Source organism: Populus alba, chromosome 1 (assembly GCF_005239225.2).
Source record: "Populus alba chromosome 1, ASM523922v2, whole genome shotgun sequence".
Classification (NCBI taxonomy): domain Eukaryota; kingdom Viridiplantae; phylum Streptophyta; class Magnoliopsida; order Malpighiales; family Salicaceae; genus Populus; species Populus alba.
In genome coordinates, this window is record NC_133284.1 from 9,409,062 (window position 1) to 9,436,199 (window position 27,138).

General features: G+C 32.9%; 3 protein-coding genes and 1 non-coding gene across 5 annotated transcripts; all 4 read left to right on the top strand.

Moving 5' to 3' along the window:
* The first annotated feature begins 6,423 nt into the window (after positions 1-6,423).
* Positions 6,424-9,860, top strand: LOC118033717 (ubiquitin-conjugating enzyme E2 5). Its single transcript, XM_035038815.2, has 6 exons — positions 6,424-6,616; positions 6,729-6,808; positions 7,336-7,450; positions 7,568-7,620; positions 7,770-7,898; positions 9,524-9,860. Exons 1-6 carry the CDS (start codon positions 6,573-6,575, stop codon positions 9,652-9,654), a joined length of 552 nt encoding a protein of 183 aa, XP_034894706.1. The 5' UTR covers positions 6,424-6,572; the 3' UTR covers positions 9,655-9,860.
* A 415-nt stretch (positions 9,861-10,275) lies between these two features.
* Positions 10,276-10,347, top strand: TRNAT-UGU (transfer RNA threonine (anticodon UGU)). The gene has a single exon. It is a non-coding gene; the product is annotated as a tRNA-Thr (tRNA).
* A 2,328-nt stretch (positions 10,348-12,675) lies between these two features.
* On the top strand, positions 12,676-20,680 carry LOC118033715 (puromycin-sensitive aminopeptidase). The gene is made up of 33 exons (XM_035038806.2): positions 12,676-13,024; positions 13,437-13,517; positions 13,643-13,687; positions 13,894-14,034; positions 14,136-14,211; positions 14,338-14,414; positions 14,778-14,891; positions 14,980-15,054; positions 15,137-15,244; positions 15,343-15,555; positions 15,662-15,723; positions 15,862-15,889; positions 16,002-16,088; positions 16,193-16,218; positions 16,438-16,501; positions 16,594-16,674; positions 16,856-16,903; positions 17,015-17,033; positions 17,198-17,202; positions 17,322-17,333; positions 17,425-17,481; positions 17,580-17,689; positions 17,767-17,847; positions 17,938-18,121; positions 18,484-18,632; positions 18,729-18,867; positions 18,995-19,141; positions 19,236-19,317; positions 19,428-19,603; positions 19,791-19,901; positions 20,003-20,119; positions 20,229-20,300; positions 20,395-20,680. The coding sequence occupies exons 1-33, from the start codon at positions 12,947-12,949 to the stop codon at positions 20,473-20,475; spliced, it is 2,946 nt and encodes a 981-aa protein (XP_034894697.1). The 5' UTR covers positions 12,676-12,946; the 3' UTR covers positions 20,476-20,680.
* Positions 20,681-22,485: 1,805 nt separating this feature from the next.
* Positions 22,486-25,557, top strand: LOC118033716 (puromycin-sensitive aminopeptidase-like). Of its 2 annotated transcripts, XM_035038812.2 has the most exons (8): positions 22,486-22,726; positions 23,938-24,008; positions 24,103-24,184; positions 24,295-24,470; positions 24,659-24,769; positions 24,871-24,987; positions 25,097-25,168; positions 25,263-25,557. In XM_035038812.2, exons 3-8 carry the CDS (start codon positions 24,151-24,153, stop codon positions 25,341-25,343), a joined length of 591 nt encoding a protein of 196 aa, XP_034894703.1. In that variant the 5' UTR covers positions 22,486-22,726; positions 23,938-24,008; positions 24,103-24,150; the 3' UTR covers positions 25,344-25,557. The 2 variants fall into 2 exon arrangements, with proteins under 2 accessions (XP_034894703.1, XP_034894705.1); XM_035038814.2 differs by lacking the exons at positions 22,486-22,726; positions 23,938-24,008 and having other exon boundaries at positions 24,111-24,184; positions 24,267-24,470.
* Positions 25,558-27,138: the final 1,581 nt, after the last annotated feature.

Genomic DNA, 27,138 nt, shown 5'->3' on the forward strand with positions numbered 1-27,138 from the left:
CAACAATTATGTTAAAATGTGCTAAGATTAGTGCTCTAAACATATCTTGTAATACTAATATTGCAATAATCACTTGCAAAGTGCAGAAACACTGCTCTGAATATATCATAATTTTAGTTCTTATTTTGAATTTTCTTATTTGAAACAGCTTGTAACATTGAACTCTCTATCTTTCAATTTAATATTCTATTTTCTTAATAGTGAACTTCTTGTTTCCAATATGCAACAGTTATATTAAAATGTGCTAAGATTACCGCTCTAAATGTATCTTGTAATACTAACATTGCATGAACTACTTGCAAAGTGTAGAAACACTACTCTAAATGTATCATAAATTTAATTCTTATTTAGATTTTTTTTATTTGAAACAGCTTGTAACATTAGACTCTTTATCTTTCAATTTAATATTTTATTTTTCTAATAGTAAACTTCTTGTTTTCAATATGCAACAATTATGTTAAAATGTGTTAAGATTAGCGCTTTAAATGTATCTTATAATACTAAAATTGCATGAACTACTTGTAAAGTGCAGAAACACTGCTCTGAATGTATTATAAATTTAATTCTTATTTTACATTTTTTTATTTGAAACAACTTGTAACATTAGATTCTCTATCTTTCAATTTAATATTCCATTTTGCTAATAATGAATTTCTTGTTTCCAATATGCAACAGTTATGTTAAAATGTACTAAGATTAACACTCTAAACATATCTTGTAATACTAACATTACATGAACTACTTGCAAAGTGTAGAAACACTGCTCTGAATATATTGTAATTTTAGTTTTTATTTTGAATTTTTTTATTTGAAACAGTTTATAGATTTTATATGTAAAAGTCTATTTTTATTAAAATCTATATCCTTTTATCTATCTACATTTGTTAAGAGATCATATATCAATCATCTATGTATTTAACCATTAAAAATGGGTTGATAACATGTTTGCCCTTGTATTATTTTTTCCTTTTCTTTTGTGGAATGTTTCCTTGTGAAAAATCTTTTGTGGATTTTATTCAACTAATTCTATTAAATCCCATGACAGTTGTCAAAAAATTATGCATTGACTAATAAGATCATTACTTGAAAAATGAACTACATATATAAAAATAAAACCTGTGAAAAAATTAAATCTAAAAATACAAACAAATAATAATAATAAAGTGAGAATTTAGTTTCAAGTGTTAAAAATATTATATTTAAAAATATGTAAACAATAAATATTGAAGGATATACTGTAATAGAAAAAAGAAGAAGAAGAAAAGTATTAAACTAAAAAATCCATATTATTTATGAAAAAAGTCATGTTTTTTTTTTTTTTGTAAAACTAAATTATCTAAAAAACACAATTAACCAAGAAGAAATTGGTATTTCAAAGGGGAAAAAAATAACCCAAAAAAAAAAAGGCAGCGCCTAAGATATAAGCGTTAGTCTAGTTTGTTCAGTGTGCTTAGGCCTTCGTAAAAGCATGGAACGTGGGTCCAGACCTGTGTGCAATTTATAATTTTGTATCTTGGTGAACAATATAAAACGTTGTGGACATACTCTAAATCCTTTTGTTTTGTTTATAATTTGATTATAATTATAATAATATGAATGCTGTTTTTATATATATATATATATATATATATAAAATGAAGTAAAGCAATCCTTTATATGATAAGGTTTGCTTTTATTTAATGTTATTTTAATTAGTTGACTTGTACTTTATTGTTGGTCGGATATTTTTTGTTTAAAAAAAATATATATAAGAATTGTTAATGTATTTTTTTACATTGAAAAAAAATATAACTATAAATTAAAAGTCAACGCTTATATATAATAAAATATAACAAGAATAATGTGTGTTAGTGAATAAAAAAAATTTATTAATGCAACATCCTTGTAGGATTTGAAGTTAATTTAAAATGTAGTAGAAAAATAAAAAAAATATTGCAAATGTGTTTTACTATATCATGATTTTTTAAATTGAGAAACATAAAGATGCTATTTACGTTAAATGAAATAGTTTATAAAATGTATAAACTGATAAATTAAAAAGGAGCTATCAATGCCAATCAAATACTAAAATAAAAGGATAATTATTCTCATAAAAGTAAAAGATAGATAACTGTAATATTTAATTCCAATTTTTTCCTTTAATGTACACACTTTGCTTTTTTAATCTAGAAAGTCACCTTTTCTTATAAAGAAGGAATAAGTTTTAGTTTAAAGACATATCATGAAAAAGATTTATAGAGAATAATCTCATTGAAAAATTAAATGTATACAAAACAATTAAAAACAATCTTTATTTAAAAAAAAGTGAAATAAATAATCTAAAACAATGAGAGAAATATGGGGTATTAACTTAAATATAAATTTAAAAAATACATATAAAACAAGGGCATCAATTAATTAAAAACATTAAAAAAGGTCAGACACTACTAGACCTAGTCCATTTGAAAAAGAGCTCGCAAGCATGGGATCTTAATTTTTTTTAGCTGAAAATAGAAAAGATAACATGTCATTTGCTCTATTTTATTTTAATAAAGACAGACAACAAGCCATGTGTCTTTCTAAGTTTTCGACTACTGAAGAGATAGCTAGAAAATTAGAAAATGTGTTTTTATCTAAAAATACAATTTGCAAATCAAAAACACCTAAAAAACCTCTATATGATGTAAACAAACCAATAAAACAACCCAAAACCCCTTAAAACTCGCATAAAAGCATAAATCCAAACTAAAAATAAAAATCGCCTCCCATGTTTGATCTTTTTTTTTGGAAATTTCAAGGGAAAAAAACAAATTAATAAAAAGTCCTCACATAAGAAGAAACCCATTAACACCAAAATACACTATTTTTATTGTCAAAATCGGTGTCAATCAAGAATTTTTTTATCTATAATTCGGAATTCAACGACTCTATACTTTCTCAAATCAAAGACCTACAAATAAAAAAAAAAAATTTTAGATCAAAATTAAATTTGTAAAATTTATAGGGACTAAACATTTATAATTTGAAAAGCAGAAACATGAATAGAACTTTTCTAGTCAATTTTAAAGCCACCATTCCGTTTCTTTTATTTTTTTTTTTTTTCCTTACAATCTTTTCCTTGCTCAACAAATTTACTTAAATTGGTCTTCTCGATTTGGTTATATAAGGATGGAAAAAAAAATAGCACCGTTGCATTCCATGGTATCATGTGTTTTAGTTTACAATGCATTTTGCAAAGTGATTTGGCCGCACAACTTAGTATTTTGTATAATAATAATAAAAAAAAAAATTAAAGTCATGAGGTGGTTTCTTTAAAGAGATTAATTAATTTAATCAAAACTTTAAGATATTTTGCCGTCGGATTCCTTGCAGAAAGAACTGCTTAAATAAGGAAGAAAGTTGCCAAGTCAACTCTTGTGCTCCATAAGAACGTAGCGTGCCGAGCAGGATCGGCGATGGATGATGAGTGGTGTTGAATACCCAAAAGCCTTCACGAAGTTCAACTATATAATAATGAAGAATTTTTTTGTATAATAATAATAATTAAAAAAACACTATCAAGGAATCTTAAATTTTGATTAAATTAATAATGACTAATTTTTAAGATTTTTTTTCATGTTTTTGTTGTATAATAATAATAATTAAAAAAACACTAATAAAGAATTTTGGGCACGGCCAAGACGTAGAAAAAAAATGTGATTTCGCTGTAGCTGCACTGTGTTGTTCATCGTATTACATTAACTTGTTCACCTATATTCATGACATATTTTCCTCTACGGGCCTTGAATTTTTTTAATTTGTTTATCAATCTTAATTTATTTTTAATTTCATTGTTACAAGTGCTGGAAAATTTTATTTTTAAGAACATAATTAATGTGTACAGATCAAATAAAAAATAAAATCCACTTATTTTTTAAGTTAAAATCTTGTTTGAATTTAATTTCCAGCATAAGCTTATTAACAGAATTTAAATAAATTGTAAGTGAATAATAGATTAATTTTAAAAAATCTTTGGTTGGTATGCTTTTGTGAAACCAAAAATCTTTTAAAAACACTCAATCTCATATAAAAAAAAAAAAAAACTCTTTTGGTGATTATAAAGTAAAGAATTGAGAAATTAAGATTAAACTCAAACAGCACAAAAGTTTTTGGAGATGAAAGGTTATAAGAAAAATGGTACTTGTGCTCGGGCTTCAAGCCTGAGTGTGGGTTTATTAGGCAACAAAATATTATATTTTGCCAAACCTATTATAATTCGGAGCCTTGGTTTAATTTTATAATTCTTTGGCTCTTAAATAATTATTTTTGCTAGCCCATGATTTATTTAGTATACCATATGAATGTTAAAACCAACCTGAATATATCTTAGTTTGACAATTTCAGAATTAATTTTTTTTTACAATAAATATTATCTCTAAAGACACGTCCTATCTATATCTCTTATTTTTACTAGCCCATGTTTTATTTAGTATAGCATATGAATATTCAAACTTGAACATATCTTAGTTTGATAATTTCGGAATTAAATTTTGTTTACGATAAATATTGTCTTTGAAGACATGTCCTCTCTATACGTTTTATTTTGAAAGTACAAAAATTCACTCTAAAATTATCCTAACAACATATTTAATTTTACATCTCTGTCTTTATCTCTTTAATCAAACGTGTATTATTTTATTATCTTTTTTTTTTAGTCTTATAACAGTAACTAAACACTACTTATACTTAGGATATACTAATTTTAGACAGCAGTGATCATATAATCAAATCTATTTAAAAAAATATTAGTTAACAAGTTTAATAGGAAAGACTTGGATATTACATATATTATATTAAAAATAAAAATTTCTAATACATATGATGTATCTAGATGAAAAATTGGAGGAATCAAAATGTTCACGATAAAAATTCAAATTTTATTCTGGTTCCTTGCTTTGCAGGATAGAGAACATTCGCAAGACTATATATCTCTAAAATTCATTTAATTCTTTTGGTATAATTGTTTTGCATTTTCAAGGAAAAATTTATTTTTCATAAAATATTTTAGAGGTTTGCAACACCTTTATTTTTGTCTCAAGAATTGCTGATTCCCCCCTCGGTAATGACCATCTGTTGCGAGCATTAAAATACCATCGCAACATATTTTTCTTGACAATGCAGCTTTACACACACACACACCATGTGCTTCAATATATCCTCATTCCTAACACCACCACAAGCTATATATATTCACGATCAAGCGTGCCATGGAGTAAATCTAATCCAAATTATACCATAATAAGCACATTAAATCAAAAAAACAAAAGCATGCTTTAACAAATTTTAGTCACTATTAATCTCATTAATATTAATATCTTGTCAATCATTTTTTTTAATGGAAAAATCAAACTATTTTATCTATTACTTATGATTAGAAAAATCACATACATAAGTATATAAAAAGAAAAGCACATGCATAGTTTTGAAATCCGGCTCGGCTTGGCGTGTTGACCTGGTAAGACCCGGTCAAAAATCCGATTGCAACACGTTATTTTTTTTTACTAAAATGATGTCGTTTTGATTTTTTTAAAAAAGAATTAACCGAGGTGACCCGGTCAAAACCCAGAACTTGGAACCTTGAATAAGAGCCGAGTCTGAAAACTATGAGCATATATTTATATTTTCTTTTGTCATCCAGAAATTTAAGCACAACTATAAACGTGTTTAATTTTGTGTTTCAAAATTATTTTTTAAAAATTATAATTTTTTTAATGTTTTCAGATAATTTTGACTTATTAACATTAAAAATAAATTTTTTAAAAATAAAAAAATATTATTAAAATATATTTTTAATTAAAAAACACTTTAAAAATAAAAGATATTTTTAAAGAAAAAACATACTACTATAATAAAACTCTATCTTTTATTTAAAAAACATAGAGATTCAGTCATCTGATCATGTATATGATGACCATGCACATGTTCGGTGTTTTTGCAAGACTACTCATCATATCAATATCCGTACCCATGTTACGCATGTTATGTCTAATACAACAACATTCCATCACTCATATGCCAATCAAAATATGCCACGTTAATATCATTGATTTTGCGGACCAGTAGTCTATTGCCAAATATATGAGCACCCATGTTAATGTCACTTGTTGACATATCATTGTGCTAGCATGACATGGCATTTTAATTGTTGGTGAAAATTGTTATTACTTTGAACCTAATGCGATGGAATATCGAGATAAATAAATTATTTACAAAAAAATCTGGATTATTTTTTAATTATGGTTGATTTTAAAAGAAATGATATCATTTTAAATATTTATTCAAAAAACGTGAACTAAATATCTAAAAGAAAAGTAACCAAAATAAAAAGAAGAAATGGAAATATTGTAATTTTTTTTCATGCATTCTATGTAAAGGAAAATTACAGTGAAATAGGGAGCTGACTCCACATAGCCATGGGAGAGTGTGCACAATAGTATTATAAAATATAATTCCTACTTTTTCCTCATTCATGTCCGAAACCATTTTAGATAAAAAGACCTCTTTTCTAGTCTTTCAACAATCAACAAGAAAAAACAAAAAAAAAAGGAGCAAAAATGTCTTCACCAAGCAAACGCAGGGAGATGGATTTGATGAAACTGTAAAAATCTTGTTGCTTTTTTGACAAGTTTCGTTCTTTATTTAATTCGGTTTGTTCGGTGTTTTTTTTTATCGATTTTCAATTTATTTTTTTCTGGGTTTTGATTGACTAGGATGATGAGTGATTACAAAGTGGAAATGATCAATGATGGCATGCAAGAGTTTTATGTGGAATTCAATGGACCTAAAGAAAGTAAGCAATCAAAATCTTCAGTACCCATTTTTTCTTTTTACTGTTTTCTTTCTTTAATTCAACTTTTTTTTTTAAAAATGTTTTTCTTGGTGGGTTAATATCTGTTTTTTCAGTTGATTTTTTATTTATTCCTGTTGATCCATGTGGATACTTTGGTTTTTGTATTTGTTCTTCAAGATTGCAGTGGATAAGAAGTTATATTTTCTTCTTCTTTTTTCTTTGATGAATTGAGCCCTTTATATTTCTTTTACTGCAGGTTTTTCTTTGTTGAAGTTGAGTTTTAAGCAGATCTTTTTACTATTGATGCATGAGAAGAAGCATGTAGTTTTTCTTTTACTGTAAAGTAGAGTGTGATTTTAATGAATTGCACTGCACTTCTTCTTCTTCTCCTTGTATTGGTTGCAAGTTTTTTGTTTGTTGATTTTCCTCGGCAAAGATAAAGTTTAAGTTTCTTTTGGGGTTTTTAAATTATGGATACAGATATTTTATTATCTCTTCTCTTCTTTTTCTTTGTGGGAACATGGCAGGTCTTTATCAAGGAGGTGTGTGGAAGATAAGAGTCGAATTGCCAGATGCTTATCCTTACAAATCTCCATCAATTGGCTTTGTCAACAAGATCTATCACCCAAACGTTGATGAAATGTGAGTTAGTGGATGCTAAAATTTGACTACTTTAGCTCGTTCAAAGTTGGTGTTTGCTTATATGTATTGTTAGTTTACAACTTTTAACGGAAATGTGGGTTTTTGTTTGAGTTTCAGGTCTGGTTCGGTGTGTTTGGATGTTATCAACCAAACTTGGAGCCCCATGTTTGGTAAACCTTCTGCTTTGTTGTTATTTATCAATGGACACTTTGTATGCTATATGTGGAGCTTCTAAATCTGATTCATCCATTTCTTCAATTTTTGAGTAATGCTGTTATTGTCAGAATTTGACAATTTCCATTTTAATGAAAATCCACAGATCTGGTAAATGTATTTGAAGTATTTCTCCCACAGCTACTTTTGTATCCAAATGCATCAGATCCATTGAATGGAGAAGCTGCTGCTTTGATGATGCGTGATCACACTACTTACGATCAAAGAGTGAAAGGTAGGAACTCTAAACATAGTTTGTGAACTTAAGCATTATTTCCAGCTCTCTTATTTCCATCCTGAAATCTGTAGCTTTTTTCCACTTTAAAATGCATGTAGAAATTCATAAATATAAGACTCCAAGACAGGGAAATTACATTGCATGTCGAGGACAACATTAACCCAGCTCATTTATGCTCATTGGTGATTGAACCACTTTTGTTGAGGTTTGAGTGATATTCTGAAAGAAGCATCATAGTTTTAACCTTGAACTTGATGAGTGATTCCTATTCAGGTTTATTATAGCTTAGTGTTTCAAGTTGGTAGCTACAATTGCTTTATCTAATTCCAGTTAAATTAATTAGTCATTGGATTTTCATTTTGGATCTACATCTTTGAACTTGCACGCTCGTCACATTTTTGTTTCCATTGTATATCTATAATATCTGACCTAATTTTAGTTTGAACTTGGAGCATGATTTGTTTCTGCTGGGTTTTGATTATTAGGAGGATTCACCATTTAGGTAATTCACTGCATCCATTAAAGATCAAATAGGAAGCAGCAAGATCTGAGACATTGAGATGTACCTTTACTTTCCTCTGTTGTCTTTTGGATTGGATGGTTTGATGCATTGAAAGGACTTGGTATCTACATATCCTTAGGAAAGTAATAAGACCTTTAGACCAAAAAGCAAAATGGGTCTGCTGTTGATTTTGAATTGTTAATTCAGAAATTACTATATATTGAATGGAAACATTTCCTGTGAAAAGGCATGTAATTACATCTATTTTGATGCATGAGTGCATGAAGGCAAGGGGACTGCAAACCATTTGTGACATTGTTGGAGGGGATGTTGGCTGTCAGGCAATCGCTGCTGCAAACAGTTTATTTTCTTCCTCTAGAATTTCTTTACAGAAATTTGTGTATTGGGTCTGGGAAGACTATAGTATAGTAAGATTTTCTTTATGAACATGGCTTTGGGAGAGCTGATGTCAGTCAATCATTTATTGTCTCTTAACTAGATCCTGAAACCCAAAATCAAATTTGTCTTTTGTAAATGACTCAGTAACCGTGAAATGATATCAAATATGTGAGGATGGCCTCAATTTCCTACACAGGAATTACAGATTTAAACAATAGGAGCCCCAACAAGAATCCATGGCTGCCCAAAGAGTAAAGATAGTTAATGTTGGTTTGTTCAGTTCTTTGTTTTCAAAATGGCTTCTAATTTGGTTTTGGAATTTGGAGATTATTTGAGAAATTAGAACTTTGTGTGATTGGAAGAAGAAATGAAGAGTAGTTTCTGAATGGGGTTCACAAAAATGGACTTTATGTTGCACGAAATACGGAAGTCTGATATAGGTCTGTGTGTCGTATGATGATGGATCATCAAAAGTTAAACAAAACTAAGCGGGCAATAGATGTATACTGTACCTGTACCTTCTCTGAGTGATGCACGCATACTGGCATCAACCTCATTGTTTCTATGAATTGTATTATGTTACATAAAGATCGACAATCCAATGTTTTATCTACTCTTATCGTCTTGAACTCTAACTACTCGCACCCTTCATCTATTTGTCTTGTTTCTCTTTTATTTCCTCATATTGTGCAACTGTCATTTACGACTGTCTTATTTCCAGAATATTGTGAGAAATATGCGAAGCCAGAGGATATAGGGGCAAAACCAGAAGAAAAATCCAGTGATGAAGAGCTGAGTGAAGATGATTACAACTCCGATGATGACCAAGTTGCTGGCAAAGCCGATCCTTGATTAAATGTATGGATGTCTTCCAATTGTCTCTGCCTGTACATGAAATTCAGCTCTTTTAAAATGAAAAATTAAATCCCTCAGCAAAACTGAAGGCTGATGGAAAAATTCCTTCTCTTCTCTCTTTATTTGCCATAAATGTCCTGTAAATTATTCAACTCTGGATCAGTGTTTCAGATATTCATTACTGTTGGGAGGGAGGGTCTAAATCAGGCAGCTAATCCTTTGCATGTGCATGAACATGTCATATTTTCGTGGGACATGTCTGGTCTCCACTCCACTCATGGATGTCTTTTGGTAGATTACTTAGCTAATGGTGATCGGAGGGCAACTCTCATACTCTTCTGTTAAGCCTGGAGAGTTTACTTCCAAATTTGGAACTATAATTTTTATGAGATTTTTGGAGAGATCCGAGGCGGGCATTGAATAACTTGGTGGAATCAAGCTATAAACTCCACTAGTCTAATGGCTCATGCATTTTCTTTCCTGGTCCATAGCTCTAAAGAGACTACCCGGAAATGTGCGTTCTTTGAATGGGCGAAGAAAGCTCCTCAGAGAAATTGATCACGATATATTGTTTTAGATATATATATATCTATATAAAATGGACCCCTAAGCAACAAGGCCCCTATAGCTCAGTGGTAGAGCGTCAGTCTTGTAAACTGAAGGTCTGTAGTTCGATCCTGCATGGGGGCATTATTTATATTTTTCTTTTTCTTCTTTGTTTGTTTGTTTTTGGTCCTAAAATAAAAACAAAGCGATGAATATTCTCTGCTAGCCCTATCTATACCCCAACTTGAACAGGCTCTGATGATTTCTTCTCGTTCTCCAACTGGAGACAGAAAAAGGAAGATAAAAAGGGCATCTAATATATATAATCCAATTTTGTAAATATAAAAGGCTAAATGGTTAAAAAAAAAAAACCTCGAAAGATTTCCCCATAAACTCCTTCAATTTAAGAATGTAATCATATGGTTAGTTGAAACAGGACAGGATTCTGTTAAAAGCAATTAGCGGGAAACATTTTATTTATTTATAATAAATAGTATATTTACATAAAAGTAAGATTTTAGACTCCAAACTTGTCCCTGTGATCGAATTCAACAGTAGATATCTTCTTCTGCAATAGTAGTTGTACTTGAGTTTGTGCAGTGCCATAATTCATGAATGGATGGATGAAGAAGAGGGGTTTATTTCTTCAAGTAATTCAAAAAATGATTCAAAAATAGAAAATATATCTAAAACCTCAAAATTTCTTGAGATTACATCTATTTTTTAAGGCAATTTAAATACTAAATAACACCTCATTGAAACTTTCATCATCAAATATAATTTATTGACACCAAAAACAATTGTTTTGGTAGTCGAGATTGGTGTTAATTGATAACTCTCTCTCTCTCTACATTGAAACCCAATAACTTTTTCACTTTTCTCTCAAACTAGAGACTGAAAAATAAAGTTTTGTATTGAAATTGAATTTTTTAAAACTAAAAGGATAAAAAGTGAGGACTAATTTAAACTTTTCTTTTCAAATATGAAATTGCCACCTAATTTCTTCGTCTCTTTCACTTTAATCTTTGGTTTTTAATCATGTCTTTTCTTAACAAATTTGAAGCAATTAGCCACTAAATTGGCCTTATAAGGACTCAATTGAGACAAAAAAAGTTTGAGAACTAAAATGAATAAAAAAAATTTAATGCTTCAATCCATAGTAAAATATGAGATAGTAAACAATAAATTTAGTTACAATATTTTACCAACATGTCTTAGTGTTTTGTTTGTAGCATTATTATTTCTATAACTATTTGCTTTAAAAAAGTCATTATTATAAAAAAGTTGATGAGAACATTTTACACGTAAAGAAATAAATAAATTCAAGTTCATAACATATTCTTTATACGATGCTAGCCCTTTTCGTACCTTAACTTCAATAAACTTTAATGAGAGAAAATCACTAGAGTTCGATGTAGAAAGATAAAGTTGTCAGTTGACACTGATTTCTACCACCAAAACACTAGTTTTTTATGTCAACGTGTTCCATTAAACGAGAAAAGTTTCAATAAGGTGTTACTTAGCATTCAAATTGCTTGAGAAAATAGATCTAACTTCAAGAAGTTTTTGGGTTTTAGGTTGTTTTTTTTTTGTTCCCGAACCATTTTTTTGGGTGGTTTGAAGGCATAAAACACATGTAAAGCTCAAAAAAAGGGAAAAAATGAAAAAAAATGGGGGGGAAAAAAAAGTAAAAAAAAAGAATTTATTATTTCAATTTTTGAGTTAGATGGGCTTAAAAAGAATTTACGAGGACCGAAGCATATCCAATCATGGCCTCCGAGCCATGACCGAGTGTGGTTGTTGGTTTTTCAAAAAATTCTTTAAAATCCAAAATTGACGCCATATCCAAGACTTGGAAGTGAATACAACTTAAATGATGCCAGAGCCCAGCAATCACCCAGACCAAGAATTTAAGTATTAACACGGTAGCCCATATCTTGTTTCGGGCCTAGTGTGTGTGTGTACCACTAGATTTTTCATTCAAGAGAACAGGTTTACTGGACCAGATAGAGCCCATGTTTCTAACGATGACAGGCTCTTACAGACTCTCTTAACCAAACTAACTCCATATTGGACAGGACAGAACAAAACAAAAGCATGATTAGATTATTAGACTTTTGAAAGTAATTAAAAATCTTTTACTATTTCCTTACTAATCGGTGGGCTTGGAGGCAGGTTGTGAGTTGTGACACGCAAGGCGTTGAATGATGAATCATGAAGTTGTCTTTTTGAAATGAAGGGTGTGTTACAGTATTAGAAGGATTTATCGTTTACTGAAAAGTCTATAATTTAGAAGAATTTAGATAAAAAAAATTAGCTGTCTTTCCTAGTTCACTCTACTTAAAGCTTAAGCTGTCTGTCATTTCATTTTTGTTCTATTTTTAAACAAATCCTCTGTTTTCTTTTCATCAGATCATCAAAAAAACATCTAGGTAAATCTATCTCCCCGTTTTCTCACATTAGTTTCCATTTTACGTGCTTATTATTATTTATTATATTCACTTTTGAAGTTTTTCTGTCCATATTTTGAAATATCCTTTTATCTATAAGAACCCTGCCAGTGCGTGCGAGCGCTTCTGTTTTTGGGTTAAGGGTTTTAGGTTCCTTTTAGTTGGTTTTGGTCATCTGGGTAGCTATTACTTCGTCAATCTTTGACTCTCTTAATGGGTTTTAATAGATTTGATCATTAACTAATAGATTCATTATAGTAGTTTATATAGGGATTTTTCTTGTCAGTTTTTAAATGGCTAGATTGATTCTTCCATGCAAAAGTTCCTGTCTTGCAAAGACCAGTCTCCTGGGTTTGATCTCCTCTGCTCCTGTGATTACTCTCATCCTATTTTCTCGTTGATTTTTATATGCATAAATGTTTTTTATTTGTTGGTGTTAATTATTTAATGAACGGCTTTGATTGGTTGTTGGGACTCTCTTATGCTGTGTTGCAATGAATTATTAGCACCCAGAAGGAGCATGAAGGCTATTGATTTCAGTTGCTATAATTTGCACTAGGTTTATTAACGGTGCTACATCCTTAAAAGGATTTGTTTCCACCAGTAAAGGTGTTACCTGTGTTGTTTTAAGTTCATTGTTGTATATGATTTTGAGATTTAGCTTCTTGGGTGGTTACTCTCTTTTACTCATTTATACTTGTTTTGAACATTGTTGGTGATCATGTAGTAGATTTTTTGTTGTTTGTTTATGTATCTTTTAATCCATTCATTTATTTCCTGCAGCTTCGAGCTACCGGTAGACCTAGTTGCTTTCAGAGTTCAGTAAGAAATATCTCGAAATACAGAGGATTCCTCAGCTCAGAGGTTTGCATAATTTTTGCACGTGTGACCTTGAAAATCTGAACGCAAGTTTTTCTATGATTATTTTGGCTTCAACTCATCGTTGTATTCCAAGTTCTGCCAATTGTCCTGACAAAATTGTTATCTAGGTTGCCTTTCGAAGGAAGTACCGGTTTTCATACCCAGCATTACATGTAAGTTCCTTGGTTTCATCTTGTCTGTCTAAATACCACTTGCCAGAACATGCACACACCATATCCACACACACTGCACACACATTCACTCATGCACCCGATAAAGTGGCATGGCAAATTGTGTATTTTTTCCTTGATTGATTTGTTTTGCTTGGTGTTTCATGCATGTGTATGACCTTATTGTGCATTCCTTGACATATTTTCAGAGAGATAAGCAAGACAGAAGGAGGCTAATTTGTGCAGTCGCCACAGAACCATTACCCAAGCAAGTTGAAGAATCCAAAATGGACGCACCAAAAGAAATCTTTCTCAAGGATCACAAGTTGCCTGACTACTACTTTGATTCGGTATGCAAAAACTTAGTTGAGTTTGGAATATAGACATCTAGGACTCTGAATTTCTTTCTTTGGCTTTCACTTATCCTCATGTGCTTATATCCTTATCTTAGGTGGATTTGACATTTTTGCTGGGTGATGAGAAAACAATTGTTAGTTCAAAAATAACTGTTTTACCCAGAGTTGAAGGTAACTATTAAGGCCATTCTTTGCTCATAGAATTTGATCAGACATCTGTAGGAAATTTGCAAATGTTGTTCTTACAATGGCAGTTCATACCATAGCACTGGCTAATCAAAAACTATTGTTGTATAGGATCTTCTTCTTCGCTAGTTTTGGATGGAGCAGACCTGAAGCTGCTTTCAGTTAAAGTCAATGGTGAGGAACTGAAGGTATGTACATTTCACTCTTCCGGATGTTGGCGTAGCTTGTGGATTTTTCCACTTAACTATATTGGAAAGCTTTTTTGCTTTTTTGATCCTGATATTTGTGCACACTCTTTCCTATAGGAGGTTTTGATAATGTTATACCTTTTCCTTTTTTTGCATTTTATTAGTCCAAGGATGCTCACACCCAATTAGAACTTTTGCCATTTTGTGATGTTTGGCACTTTATTCCTTTTCTTTCCTCATCTCTCTCTGTTTTTTTTTCCTCTTCTTTCTCTCTTCTTTCTTTTTTTGGGACAGGGAGGGTTTAAGATAATTTGGTGATGATTTAACACAACTTTTTTTTTTTGCACATTTCTTTTTTACCAGAATGGAGATTATCATTTGGAATCACGCCATTTAACAATCCTATCACCACCTTCTGGTAAATTTAAGTTGGAAATTGTTACTGAGATATATCCCCAGAAGAACACATCATTGGAGGTACACCATATTTTCTCTCGTCCTTTTCACAGATGCTTCATGTGACTGTTTGCTAGATTTGAAGTTGCACTATCCTTTTTCTCTTTAGGGACTTTACAAGTCATCTGGGAATTTCTGCACTCAATGTGAAGCAGAGGGTTTCCGCAAAATTACATATTATCAGGTTGATTCATAGAACCATTTAATTCTATTGATTCATACTGCTAAATACAACTTTAAATTATTTTATTTTAATATGGTAACAGGATCGCCCTGATATAATGGCAAAATACACTGTCCGGATTGAAGCTGATAAATCTTTGTACCCAGTATTGCTATCTAATGGAAATCTCTTGGAACAAGGAGACCTTGAGGTGAATTTACCTGTTATGTAGAATAGCCTCCCCCATCCACGAAAAAAAAAAAAAAAAAAAATCACCATCGAATGTCTGCTTCTCTGGTTCTGATGCAGGGTGGTAAGCATTATGTTCTCTGGGAGGATCCCTTCAAGAAACCTTGCTATTTGTTTGCATTGGTTGCTGGACAGCTGGAGAGCAGAGATGACACGTTTGTTACCCGTTCTGGTCGAAAAGTGTCACTAAGAATTTGGACCCCTGCACAAGATGTACCCAAGACAGCACATGCCATGTATTCACTTAAAGCAGCAATGAAATGGGATGAGGATGTTCGTATCTTCCTATCTAACCCATTATTTAAAAATAATATCAAACCTAACTTTTGGGTTTTAGTGTTAAAAGTCTTACCATTTTATCATGTAACTCTGCAAACAGGTTTTTGGTCTTGAATATGACCTAGATCTCTTTAACATTGTTGCTGTCCCTGATTTTAACATGTAAGTTACATTCTTTGTTTAGTAAAACGTGCTCATATAATAGCCCTTTATCTTGTTTGATCTGTATAATGTTGACAAATACTGTTAGTTTCATGCACTTAAGACACTCACACTACCTTGTTTCTGATTGATTGTCAGGGGAGCCATGGAGAACAAAAGTTTGAATGTATGTCATCTAACTTTTCTCGAGTTCATCCTCAATTATATTTTGTTTATTTTATCTTCTTATTAACACCAAAAACAAATTGATCTTATCTATATGGATTTCCTTTTGGCAGATTTTCAATTCCAAGCTTGTTTTGGCATCCCCAGAAACTGCTTCAGATGCAGATTATGCTGCTATTCTTGGGGTTATTGGCCATGAGGTTTGTTATGATATAACAGAAGGAGCATGTTTTTTCAATACCTTTTGTATGATTCCAAGGAATGTATTGTTTTGACTTGAAATTTGTCTTGTTTCTATCTGCAGTATTTCCACAACTGGACAGGCAACAGGTTGGCATAAAGTCCCATTTTTTATCCTGTCTTTATGCCTGTGTTATTGCATTCTATTTTTATAAGCAGAGAAATAAGATCTGGGTTGTTGCAGTATGTTTGTAGTGGATTTGTTGTTCTAGTGGTCATGGAGATGAATGTATTTTTTATTGCTTTTGTATTATTGTGAATTACAGTATGTATTGAAACTTTAATTAAGTGATATCTGAATAAATGCAGGGTGACTTGTCGTGACTGGTTCCAGCTCAGTTTAAAGGAAGGTCTAACTGTATTTCGTGATCAGGTAGAACTCTTTTCTTTCCTATATAACGAGTGGCAATTTCATAGTCGCATTAGTTCCTTTATTTATTCTTGAAAATCTTTTGACATTGCTAGGAGTTTTCATCTGATATGGGAAGCCGCACTGTGAAGAGGATCTCTGATGTTTCAAAGCTTCGAATTTCTCAGTTCCCACAGGTTCTTTCTTGTCCCTTTTCACAATTTTTGAAGTGATGTCTTAAGTATTAATCTTCAGGTGTTTAAATTACTTTCACAATGATAAGTTGATACATGAGTATGCTTTCTCTATAATTTCACACGGATTCTGATACAACATACTATATGCAAGCACTAACAAAGCTATTTTGTAATCATTCAGGATGCCAGTCCTATGGCTCATCCAGTGCGACCACATTCATATATCAAGGTATGAAATCTACTTATTTATCAAAGACCTTTTCTGTTAAACTATCTGCTTGCTTTAAACTTATTTTTTAGTTGAGGACTGCATTGAATGTCACTGCTTTTTTATCCACAGATGGACAACTTCTACACTGGTTAGTTTCTGTTCTGTATGACTTATTCAGTCAAAGCTTCATGAAACACTTTGCTTTCAAGTGGTTTGGAATTTGGTCTTTTAACTTTTTTGATATTTGGCTGTCTTTTGCAATGATGTTGGGTTCATTCTGATATGGGACTTTTCACCGCCAAAAATTTGCAGTGACGGTATGGTTTGGAAATTTGTGGATGCATCTTTTAATTTTGTTCAGTTTTCCTCCTTTCACGAGGCCAGTTACCTAATTTTTCATCTTTTGGGTTTTCTTTCTTGTTTTTCTTCATTGCAGGTGTATGAAAAGGTATGAAAGCGTTCTCATCTTTTGTATGTGTGTGCATGTGTGTGGATAAGGAGCACTGTTGATGCATCAAATTCTTATTTTTGTGTATCAGGGAGCGGAAGTTGTCAGGATGTACAAAACCTTATTAGGGAGTCAAGGTTTCAGAAAGGTAGAAAATGATCCAAACTGATTCTTGTGTGATAATCAGCTATACCATAAAACTGTGCATCCTGGAAAATTTAACCACAATTGTTTTTTGTATTTCAGGGCATGGATCTTTATTTTAAAAGACATGATGGTCAAGCTGTGACATGTGAAGATTTTTTTGCTGCCATGCGAGATGCAAATGATGCAGATTTTGCTAATTTCTTACAATGGTATGGACCTGTCTTTTATTTTATTTGAATTACCCTCTGCTTTTTTATGCTTACCTTGGAATGTAATAAAATTACAGGTACTCACAAGCTGGTACACCTCTGGTGAAAGTTACTTCAACTTATGATGCTGAAGCTCATACTTTCACCTTAAAGTTCAGGTATGCATGCTACCTTCCTTGCGAGAGGCATAATATTCCTTTATTAGTCTTGTGGTATGACTGACAACTCGGAATCTGGATATTGCACAGTCAAGAAGTACCACCAACGCCAGGGCAACCAGTTAAAGAACCCATGTTCATTCCTGTGGTGTTAGGGCTGCTGGACACAAGTGGCAAGGACATGCCGCTCTCTTGTGTGTATCATGATGGAGCATTGAAGTCTATTGCAAGTGACAGTCAACCAGCCTATAGTACAATTCTTAGAGTAACGAAGGTGAGAGCACACTGGTGAACCCATGCTTGCTTTATCTTTGCATGTTTTAGTTTCTCCTTGGATATCTTATTAACTGCGGTTGCTTTCCAATGTCCTGTTTTTAATTGTTTTGCCAGATTTTTGGTTAAGCATCAAAATGGTATTTTCAGATTTTTCTTGGTTGGATATGTGTTACTAGTTATTCATATGAATTAGTGGTGTTCCTGGATCTACTATAAAGATGTTAGTAGTTGTGGTTGATGTTAGTTAGTAGTTATATGATGCTTTTATTGTGATATTTATTTATTGAGATTAAAAGGAAAGGAATTTATATCATGCATCACTTTTATTAATAAGAAGTGAATTTACTGCTGATGCTGCAGAAAGAGGAGGAATTTGTTTTCTCTGATATACTTGAGCGGCCAGTACCTTCTCTATTGCGGGGTTTCAGCGCTCCAATCCGTCTTGAATCTGATCTCTCTGACAGTGATCTGTTTTTCCTCCTTGCTCATGATTCAGACGAATTCAACCGGTTTGTCTATCTCTAAGCACTTGTGCCATTTTTCTTACTTTAAAGAGACTGATGGAAAGGTATTTTATACTTTTTTTTTTTTTTTTTTTGTTTCAGATGGGAGGCTGGACAAGTCTTGGCTAGAAAACTGATGCTCAGCTTAGTCGCTGATTGCCAACAAGGGAAACCATTGGTTCTGAACCCGAAGTTTGTGCAAGGGCTAAGAAGCATACTTAGTGACTCGAACTTGGATAAGGTATGGCCAGTGTTTTTACCTCATCTTCCTCCTCTTGTTTGTGGGGAGGGAGGAGTTCGAAGATTCATGCACCAGAGTAGATAGAAGATGTAATGCACTAATGAGGCTTAATCTTTTTGTTATCCAGGAATTTATTGCAAAGGCAATAACACTACCAGGTGAAGGAGAAATAATGGACATGATGGAAGTTGCAGATCCTGATGCTGTTCATGCTGTTCGATCTTTCATCAGGAAGCAGCTTGCATCTGAACTGAAAGCAGAGTTCTTACGCACAGTATGGCCAGTCACCCTGGGTTACTCTATTTGTACTGAATGCCTCTACTTCTTGATTAATCACTTTGGGTGAATGAATTTGTCATACTTCACAGGTCGAAAACAATAGGAGCTCAGAAGAGTATGTGTTTAACCATCCTGACATGGCTAGGCGTGCTCTAAAGAATATTGCCCTTGGTCTGTGTTTCTTGTCTTGGTCTTGTGTTTCTTGGCATCATGGTATTTGAAGTTTCTAGATTATAGTAACTAATTTAAGTAGTTACACCTGTCTTTTCCACCATCTGCAGCATATCTTGCATCACTTGAAGACCAGGAGTTAACTGAGCTTGCATTGCATGAGTACAAAGCTGCCACAAATATGACCGATCAATTTGCAGCTTTGGCAGCCATAGCCCAAAATCCTGGGAAAACTTGTGATGAAGTACTTGCTGACTTCTACACCAAGTGGCAGGATGAATTTTTGGTGAGTCTTTTGCTGAGAGCAATTCATTTTACTTGTTTTGTCGTGCCCTGTTACACCGAGGACAAGTATATTTGGAAAACAATGACTTCCATGAGGCTATTATATAATTGGAAGCCATTTCAAGGAACAGAGCATTGAAGTAATTTTGTCATCTCTTGTTGGATAATATGTTCTCTCTTTCTGTTAGGTTGTGAATAAATGGTTTGCCCTTCAAGCCATGTCTGATGTTCCTGGTAATGTTGAGAATGTTCGGAACCTCCTGAATCATCCAGCATTTGATCTGCGCAATCCAAACAAGGTATGCAATCATCAATAACTGTTTATGTTTGTTTGTGTGCGCACATTCATGTGTCAATTTCAAAGTTTTGATTGAGATTGAACCCTTGGTGTGATATGCAGGTATACTCACTCATCGGAGGATTCTGCAGCTCTCCCGTGAATTTCCATGCAAAGGACGGGTCAGGCTACAAGTTCTTGGGGGAGATTGTGGTGCAACTGGACAAAATTAATCCTCAGGTTTGTTTCTATATTACATTCATGGAGTAGGAAGTAAGGTGTCGTTATCACTATGCACATGGGATTGATCATCTGTAGTTGCTTGTTCAATAACCTCCTTTGATTTCAGGTGGCATCCCGCATGGTATCAGCCTTCTCAAGATGGAAACGCTATGATGAAACCCGGCAAAACCTTGCCAAGGTAAGTAGCTGGTGCCATTTTTTCTGTGGATGGAATAACCATCCAAAAGCAGTGATGTTAATTTGTATCCAAATTGGCACGGTTTTTAATGCAGGCACAGCTGGAGATGATCGTGTCTGCCAATGGACTGTCAGAGAACGTATTTGAGATCGCCTCAAAAAGTTTAGCTGCTTAAATGCCTAAAATTTGCAGGTTGCGGTTGTTTGTCATCAGTGCTTGCGACCGTGATGCTGGAATAAGTGTGTTTGGCACATTTGCAAGATCACCATAAAGAAATAAATAAATTTAAGGCCACAACATATTCTTTATTCGAAGCTAGCCCTATTTGTACCTTAACTTGAATAAACTTTAATGAGAGAAAATCACTAAATTTTGATTTTGATGTAGAAAGATAAAGTTGTCAGTCAATACTAATTTCTACCACCAAAACATTAGTTTTTTATATCAATGTTTTTCATTAGATGAGAAAAGTTTCAATAGGGTGTTAGTTAGCATTTAAATTGCCTGAGAAAATAAATCTAACTTTAGAAATTTTTGGGTTTTAGGTTGTTTTTTTTTTTTTTTGTTTATGAACATTTTTTTTGGGTTGTTTGAAGGCATAAATGTGTTTTAGGTCTATACTAGATGCTATACCCGCGTGATGCCGCGGGCTTGTGGCATGCTTGTGCTTTGTTGTAGATTTGTGGAAAAAAGATATAGAGAAAAGTTGTTGTAATTCACACTGTTTTCAAGAAAAAAACTACAAAGTTAAATTCTTAACCAGATAATATTTAAAAATTAAAATGAATAAAGAAAATTTTTAAAAAAAATCATAACAAAAAAAAAAAGAAAGGAAAAAAAATCATTGGGAAACACTGTAGTAATTTATAGTGTTTCATAAAAAAAATTTACAGTTGTAATTTTTAATCAGTTTAATATTACAAATAATGAAATCGATAAAGATAATTTTGAAAAAAATCATATGGGAAAACACTATAGTAATCCACAATGTTTTAAAGGAAAAAACTATGAACCTAAATTATTTAATATAAAAAAAATAAAATCAACAAAGATAATTTTGAAAAAAAATCGTAAAAAAATAATAAAAAAAACCATGTGGAAAAATATTGTAGCAATCCATGGTGTTTTAAAGAAAAAACTATAAAGCTAAAATTTCAACCAGCTCCATATAAAAAAAAATTCGACAAAAAAAATTTTGAAAAAAAAAATACAAAAAATTGGAAAGAAAAGGAAGACAATTTTGGAAAAAAAAGCAAAAAAAAAAAAAAACATGTGAGGAAAGTTAAAATTGAATTCTCAACTAGTTCAATATTAAAAAAAAAATTTGACAAAATTTTTTTTAAAAAAAAAAACATGTGGGGAAATATTATAGCAATCAACATTGTTTTAAAGAAAAGAATTACAAAAAAAAAACAACGAAGACTATTTTTATTTTTAAAAAAGGAAAAAATCCATAAAAAAAAAAAAAAAAATTCATGTAGGGAAACATTGTAGTAATTCATAATATTTTAAAGAAAAAAATATAATTAAATTTTTAACTAATTCAATACTAAAAAAACGAAAAAGATAATTTAAAAAAAAAAATAATAAAAAAACAAAAAAAAAAAGAAGACAATCTCAGGAAAAAACTCATGTAAAGCTCAAAAAAGGGGAAAAATGAAAAAAAATGCGGGGAAAAAAAAGGAAAAAAAAGAGAATTTATTATTTCAATTTTTGAGTTAGATTAGCTTAAAAAGAATTTACGAGGACCGAAGCATATCCAATCATGGCCTCCTAGCCATGACCGAGTGTGGTTGTTGGTTTTTCAAAAAATTCTTTAAAATCCAAAATTGACGCCATATCCAAGACTTGGAAGTGAATACAACTTAAATGATGCCAGAGCCCAGCAATCACCCAGACCAAGAATTTAAGTATTAACACGGTAGCCCATATCTTGTTTCGGGCCTAGTGTGTGTGTGTACCACTAGATTTTTCATTCAAGAGAACAGGTTTACTGGACCAGATAGAGCCCATGTTTCTAACGATGACAGGCTCTTACAGACTTACTCTCTTAACCAAACTAACTCCATATTGGACAGGACAGAACAAAACAAAAGCATGATTAGATTATTAGACTTTTGAATGTAATTAAAAATCTTTTACTATTTCCTTACTAATCTGTGGGCTTGGAGGCAGGTTGTGAGGTGTGACACGCAAGGCGTTGAATGATGAAGTTGTCCTTTTGAAATGAAGGGTGTGTTACAGTATTAGAAGGATTTATCGTTTACTGAAAAGTCTATAATTTAGAAGAATCTAGATAAAAAAAATTAGCTGTCTTTCCTAGTTCACTCTACTTAAAAGCTTAAGCTGTCTGCCATTTCATTTTTGTTCTATTTTTAAACAAATCCTCTGTTTTCTTTTCATCAGATCATCAAAAAAACATCTAGGTAAATCTATCTCCCCCTTTTCTCACATTAGTTTCCATTTTACATGCTTATTATTATTTTTAGTTATTATATTCACTTTTGCGAGCGCTTCTGTTTTTGGGTTAAGGGTTTTAGGTTCCTTTTAGTGGGTTTTGGCCATCTGGGTAGCTATTACTTCGTCAATCTTTGACTCTCTTAATGGGTTTTAATAGATTTGATCATTAACTAATAGATTCATTATAGTAGTTTATATAGGGATTTTTCTTGTCAGTTTTTAAATGGCTAGATTGATTCTTCCATGCAAAAGTTCCTGTCTTGCAAAGACCAGTCTCCTGGGTTTGATCTCCTCTGCTCCTGTGATCACTCTCATCCTATTTTCTCGTTGATTTTTATATGCATAAATGTTTTTTATTTGTTGGTGTTAATTATTTCATGAACGGCTTTGATTGGTTGTTGGGACTCTCTTATGCTGTGTTGCAATGAATTATTAGCACCCAGAAGGAGCATGAAGGCTATTGATTTCAGTTGCTATAATTTGCACTAGGTTTATTAACGGTGCTACATCCTTAAAAGGATTTGTTTCCACCAGTAAAGGTGTTACCTGCAGGGGCGGAACTAGAATTATTTGTTAGAGGGGGCCAAAATTAATATAATAAGATATAATATTTGTTTTTCTGAATATTTAGACATTAAATGTTGATATGGCTCTAGATTAATGTATGCCCTTAGAATTTCATCTTGTTGATTAACCGGGTATTCTCAAATTTGAGGATGATTATTTAGATATTTAATTAAATGAACAATATCGATTCTAATAAGAGGTTGCTCACTAATCAACGCAGGTTCTTCGTAAATTGAAGCATACTAGGACTACTTAACCATAACTTCAACATTACACATTAGAATTGGTTTACCAGGGAAGTAGGGAAGAGTGAATTGAAAATTAAAAATAAAGTCACTGTAATAAAGCCTACCTTGACCTGTGGGTAATGAAGAAAAATTAAAATGTCTTGGGGGGGCCAGGGCCCCTGCTTGCCCCCACTTACTTCCGCCCCTAGTTACCTGTGTTGTTTTTAAGTTTCATTGTTGTATATTGATTTTGAGATTTAGCTTCTTGGGTGGTTACTCTCTTTTACTCATTTATACTTGTTTTGAACATTGTTGGTGATCATGTAGTAGATTTTTTGTTGTTTGTTTATGTATCTTTTAATCCATTCATTTATTTCCTGCAGCTTCGAGCTACCGGTAGACCTAGTTGCTTTCAGAGTTCAGTAAGAAATATCTCGAGCTACCGGTAGACCTAGTATGGCCAGTCACCCTGGGTTACTCTATTTGTACTGAATGCCTCTACTTCTTGATTAATCACTTTGGGTGAATGAATTTGTCATACTTCACAGGTCGAAAACAATAGGAGCTCAGAAGAGTATGTGTTTAACCATCCTGACATGGCTAGGCGTGCTCTAAAGAATATTGCCCTTGGTCTGTGTTTCTTGTCTTGGTCTTGTGTTTCTTGGCATCATGGTATTTGAAGTTTCTAGATTATAGTAACTAATTTAAGTAGTTACACCTGTCTTTTCCACCATCTGCAGCATATCTTGCATCACTTGAAGACCAGGAGTTAACTGAGCTTGCATTGCATGAGTACAAAGCTGCCACAAATATGACCGATCAATTTGCAGCTTTGGCAGCCATAGCCCAAAATCCTGGGAAAACTTGTGATGAAGTACTTGCTGACTTCTACACCAAGTGGCAGGATGAATTTTTGGTGAGTCTTTTGCTGAGAGCAATTCATTTTACTTGTTTTGTCGTGCCCTGTTACACGAGGACAAGTATATTTGGAAAAACAAATGACTTCCATGAGGCTATTATATAATTGGAAGCCATTTCAAGGAACAGAGCATTGAAGTAATTTTGTCATCTCTTGTTGGATAATATGTTCTCTCTTTCTGTTAGGTTGTGAATAAATGGTTTGCCCTTCAAGCCATGTCTGATGTTCCTGGTAATGTTGAGAATGTTCGGAACCTCCTGAATCATCCAGCATTTGATCTGCGCAATCCAAACAAGGTATGCAATCATCAATAACTGTTTATGTTTGTTTGTGTGCGCACATTCATGTGTCAATTTCAAAGTTTTGATTGAGATTGAACCCTTCGTGTGATATGCAGGTCCGCTCACTCATCGGAGGATTCTGCAGCTCTCCCGTGAATTTCCATGCAAAGGACGGTTCAGGCTACAAGTTCTTGGGGGAGATTGTGGTGCAACTGGACAAAATTAATCCTCAGGTTTGTTTCTATATTACATTCATGGAGTAGGAAGTAAGTTGTCGTTATCACTATGCACATGTGATTGATCATATGTAGTTGCTTGTTCAATAACCTCCTTGGATTTCAGGTGGCATCCCACAGGGTATCAGCCTTCTCAAGATGGAAACGCTATGATGAAACCCGGCAAAACCTTGCCAAGGTAAGTAGCTGGTGCCATTTTTTCTGTGGATGGAATAACCATCCAAAAGCATTGATGTTAATTTGTATCCAAATGGGCACGGTTTTTAATGCAGGCACAGCTGGAGATGATCGTGTCTGCCAATGGACTGTCAGAGAACGTATTTGAGATCGCCTCAAAAAGTTTAGCTGCTTGAATGCCTAAAATTTGCAGGTAGCAGTAGTTTGTCATCTGTGCTTGCGACTATGATGTAGGAATAAGTGTGTTTGGTACATTCGCAAGATCACCATGATAAGCATGCTCTCCTCATTATGATGTCCCATCTATGGAAGAGACAGGATTCTGTAACTTCAATACATCTTTACATGGAATATTTCGCAAAATAATACCCTGATGATGCTTTTTTCTTCTTGGTTGGTCTACTCTACTGTCTGTAGCACTAGCATATATCTAGCTATGGATTAGTCGAGATATTAGCATGGAATATTTCAAGTACCAACCTCCGAGACACTCGCTTCATCTACCAGGTGTCCAATAACAGCGAATCTAAACCTGGACCTTATCCCCTTGCCTGATCAAATTTACTAGCATCTTCATTCATCAACACGTATCTAATCCTAGGAGGAAGACTTGTGAAAGGAAAAGGCATCACTTGGCCAAGCGCATCGGCCAATACATGCGTAAACCTTTTACTCGTCTTCTATTTGCAAACAATAGTAAGCATGCATAAATGAACCGCTCAAGTGGCAAGAGGGATTTGCTCAAGGATATGCGGTCCTAGGGTTCAACTCTCAACCTTGTTTTATATCACTTCTATCCCTGTTCGAATACTAGAAAACTTACTTTCATGTGAAAGCATTAATGTTCTCGTTAAAATTCTATCTAAGGAGGATTTAGTCTTGACGTGTAAGAAATTATTTTAGAATAACTTAATAGATATTCCTCGAGAGGTCTCATTTCTCATATAATTTATTGGATAAGTGGAATCCATGATTTGATGATTTTTTTTCTTATGGTGAAATGGGAAAATCTTTTTGGTCAAAATAAGGCTACTAGATCTTCTTGTCATATTCATATGCCATGACGTTCCACCGCGCCATTCTTGACCGTTGTTGAAGATGAGCTACAGATTATATGTCAAAGCACTTCATCACTATGGTTAAGATTTACACAATTTAATTTACCATGGATCTTATTGGGAGCCCTGCTTTATTCCTTAGGCACATGCAAGATGTGGCCCCTTTGACATGTATCAACTGTTTAACCCGCCACGTAAGGGCCGAAAACCTAACAAGTTTCCAGGCAAAATTGATAGCGTCTTTAGCCTGAATTAGGTCTCGCTGTTTTCTCCACCTATAATAGGAAAATGGTTCATAGACCTCTCTTTGGTGAGTTGTGACCACTTCAGAAATTCTTCGAAGGCCACAGGGTTTGTAGTTATCCCTTCTGTAACAGTGCTGGTTGTTGGAAAGTAGATGGGCAAGACGAGGAAATTTTTGATAACCTTAGTCCCCTATTCTAACTCTGTTGAATCACTACTGGAAACCATAGAGGAAAATATTTTTATTTTATTTCTATGGCTAAATGATATCTTCTCACGTCATGATTAAGGAATTATGATAATCTAATAATTGGAACCTTAAACCCCTTAATTAATCATCTTCTGTATCCACGTAGACATGCAAGTATATTTCTCGAAATTAGATGAGTTTTGGGGGGGCAAGTAGGGTAAAAGTAAACGACTGATCCCTTTTCTCTTTGTTCAAACAGTTTCAATATATGAAGCCCGTTTTACCCAGAATCTGGAGGGGAAGAACACGGCGTAATTCTCAACGTCCATACATGCATGAACATAAAAAAAAACTAAGCTCTTTAAGCCACCCCCTTTTCTTTTTGCATCATCTAAGGAAACAGAGAAGGAAAGGAGCAAAAAGGTTGAAAAGAGAGGGTGGGACACTACAAGAACAAGTGATGATTTTACCTTGTCTTGA

Bases quoted from the DNA above. Each gene is read 5' to 3' on its own strand.
- LOC118033717 (XM_035038815.2), top strand. From the start codon at position 6,573: ATGTCTTCACCAAGCAAACGCAGGGAGATGGATTTGATGAAACT. The intron at 6,809-7,335 runs GTAAGCAATCAA...GGAACATGGCAG, and splicing joins ATTCAATGGACCTAAAGAAA to GTCTTTATCAAGGAGGTGTG. The intron at 7,451-7,567 runs GTGAGTTAGTGG...TTTGAGTTTCAG, and splicing joins CACCCAAACGTTGATGAAAT to GTCTGGTTCGGTGTGTTTGG.
- LOC118033715 (XM_035038806.2), top strand. From the start codon at position 12,947: ATGGCTAGATTGATTCTTCCATGCAAAAGTTCCTGTCTTGCAAAGACC. The intron at 15,055-15,136 runs GTTGATTCATAG...ATATGGTAACAG, and splicing joins GCAAAATTACATATTATCAG to GATCGCCCTGATATAATGGC. The intron at 16,502-16,593 runs GTAGAACTCTTT...TGACATTGCTAG, and splicing joins TAACTGTATTTCGTGATCAG to GAGTTTTCATCTGATATGGG.
- LOC118033716 (XM_035038812.2), top strand. From the start codon at position 24,151: ATGGCTAGGCGTGCTCTAAAGAATATTGCCCTTG. The intron at 24,471-24,658 runs GTGAGTCTTTTG...TCTTTCTGTTAG, and splicing joins AGTGGCAGGATGAATTTTTG to GTTGTGAATAAATGGTTTGC. The intron at 25,169-25,262 runs GTAAGTAGCTGG...TTTTTAATGCAG, and splicing joins CCCGGCAAAACCTTGCCAAG to GCACAGCTGGAGATGATCGT.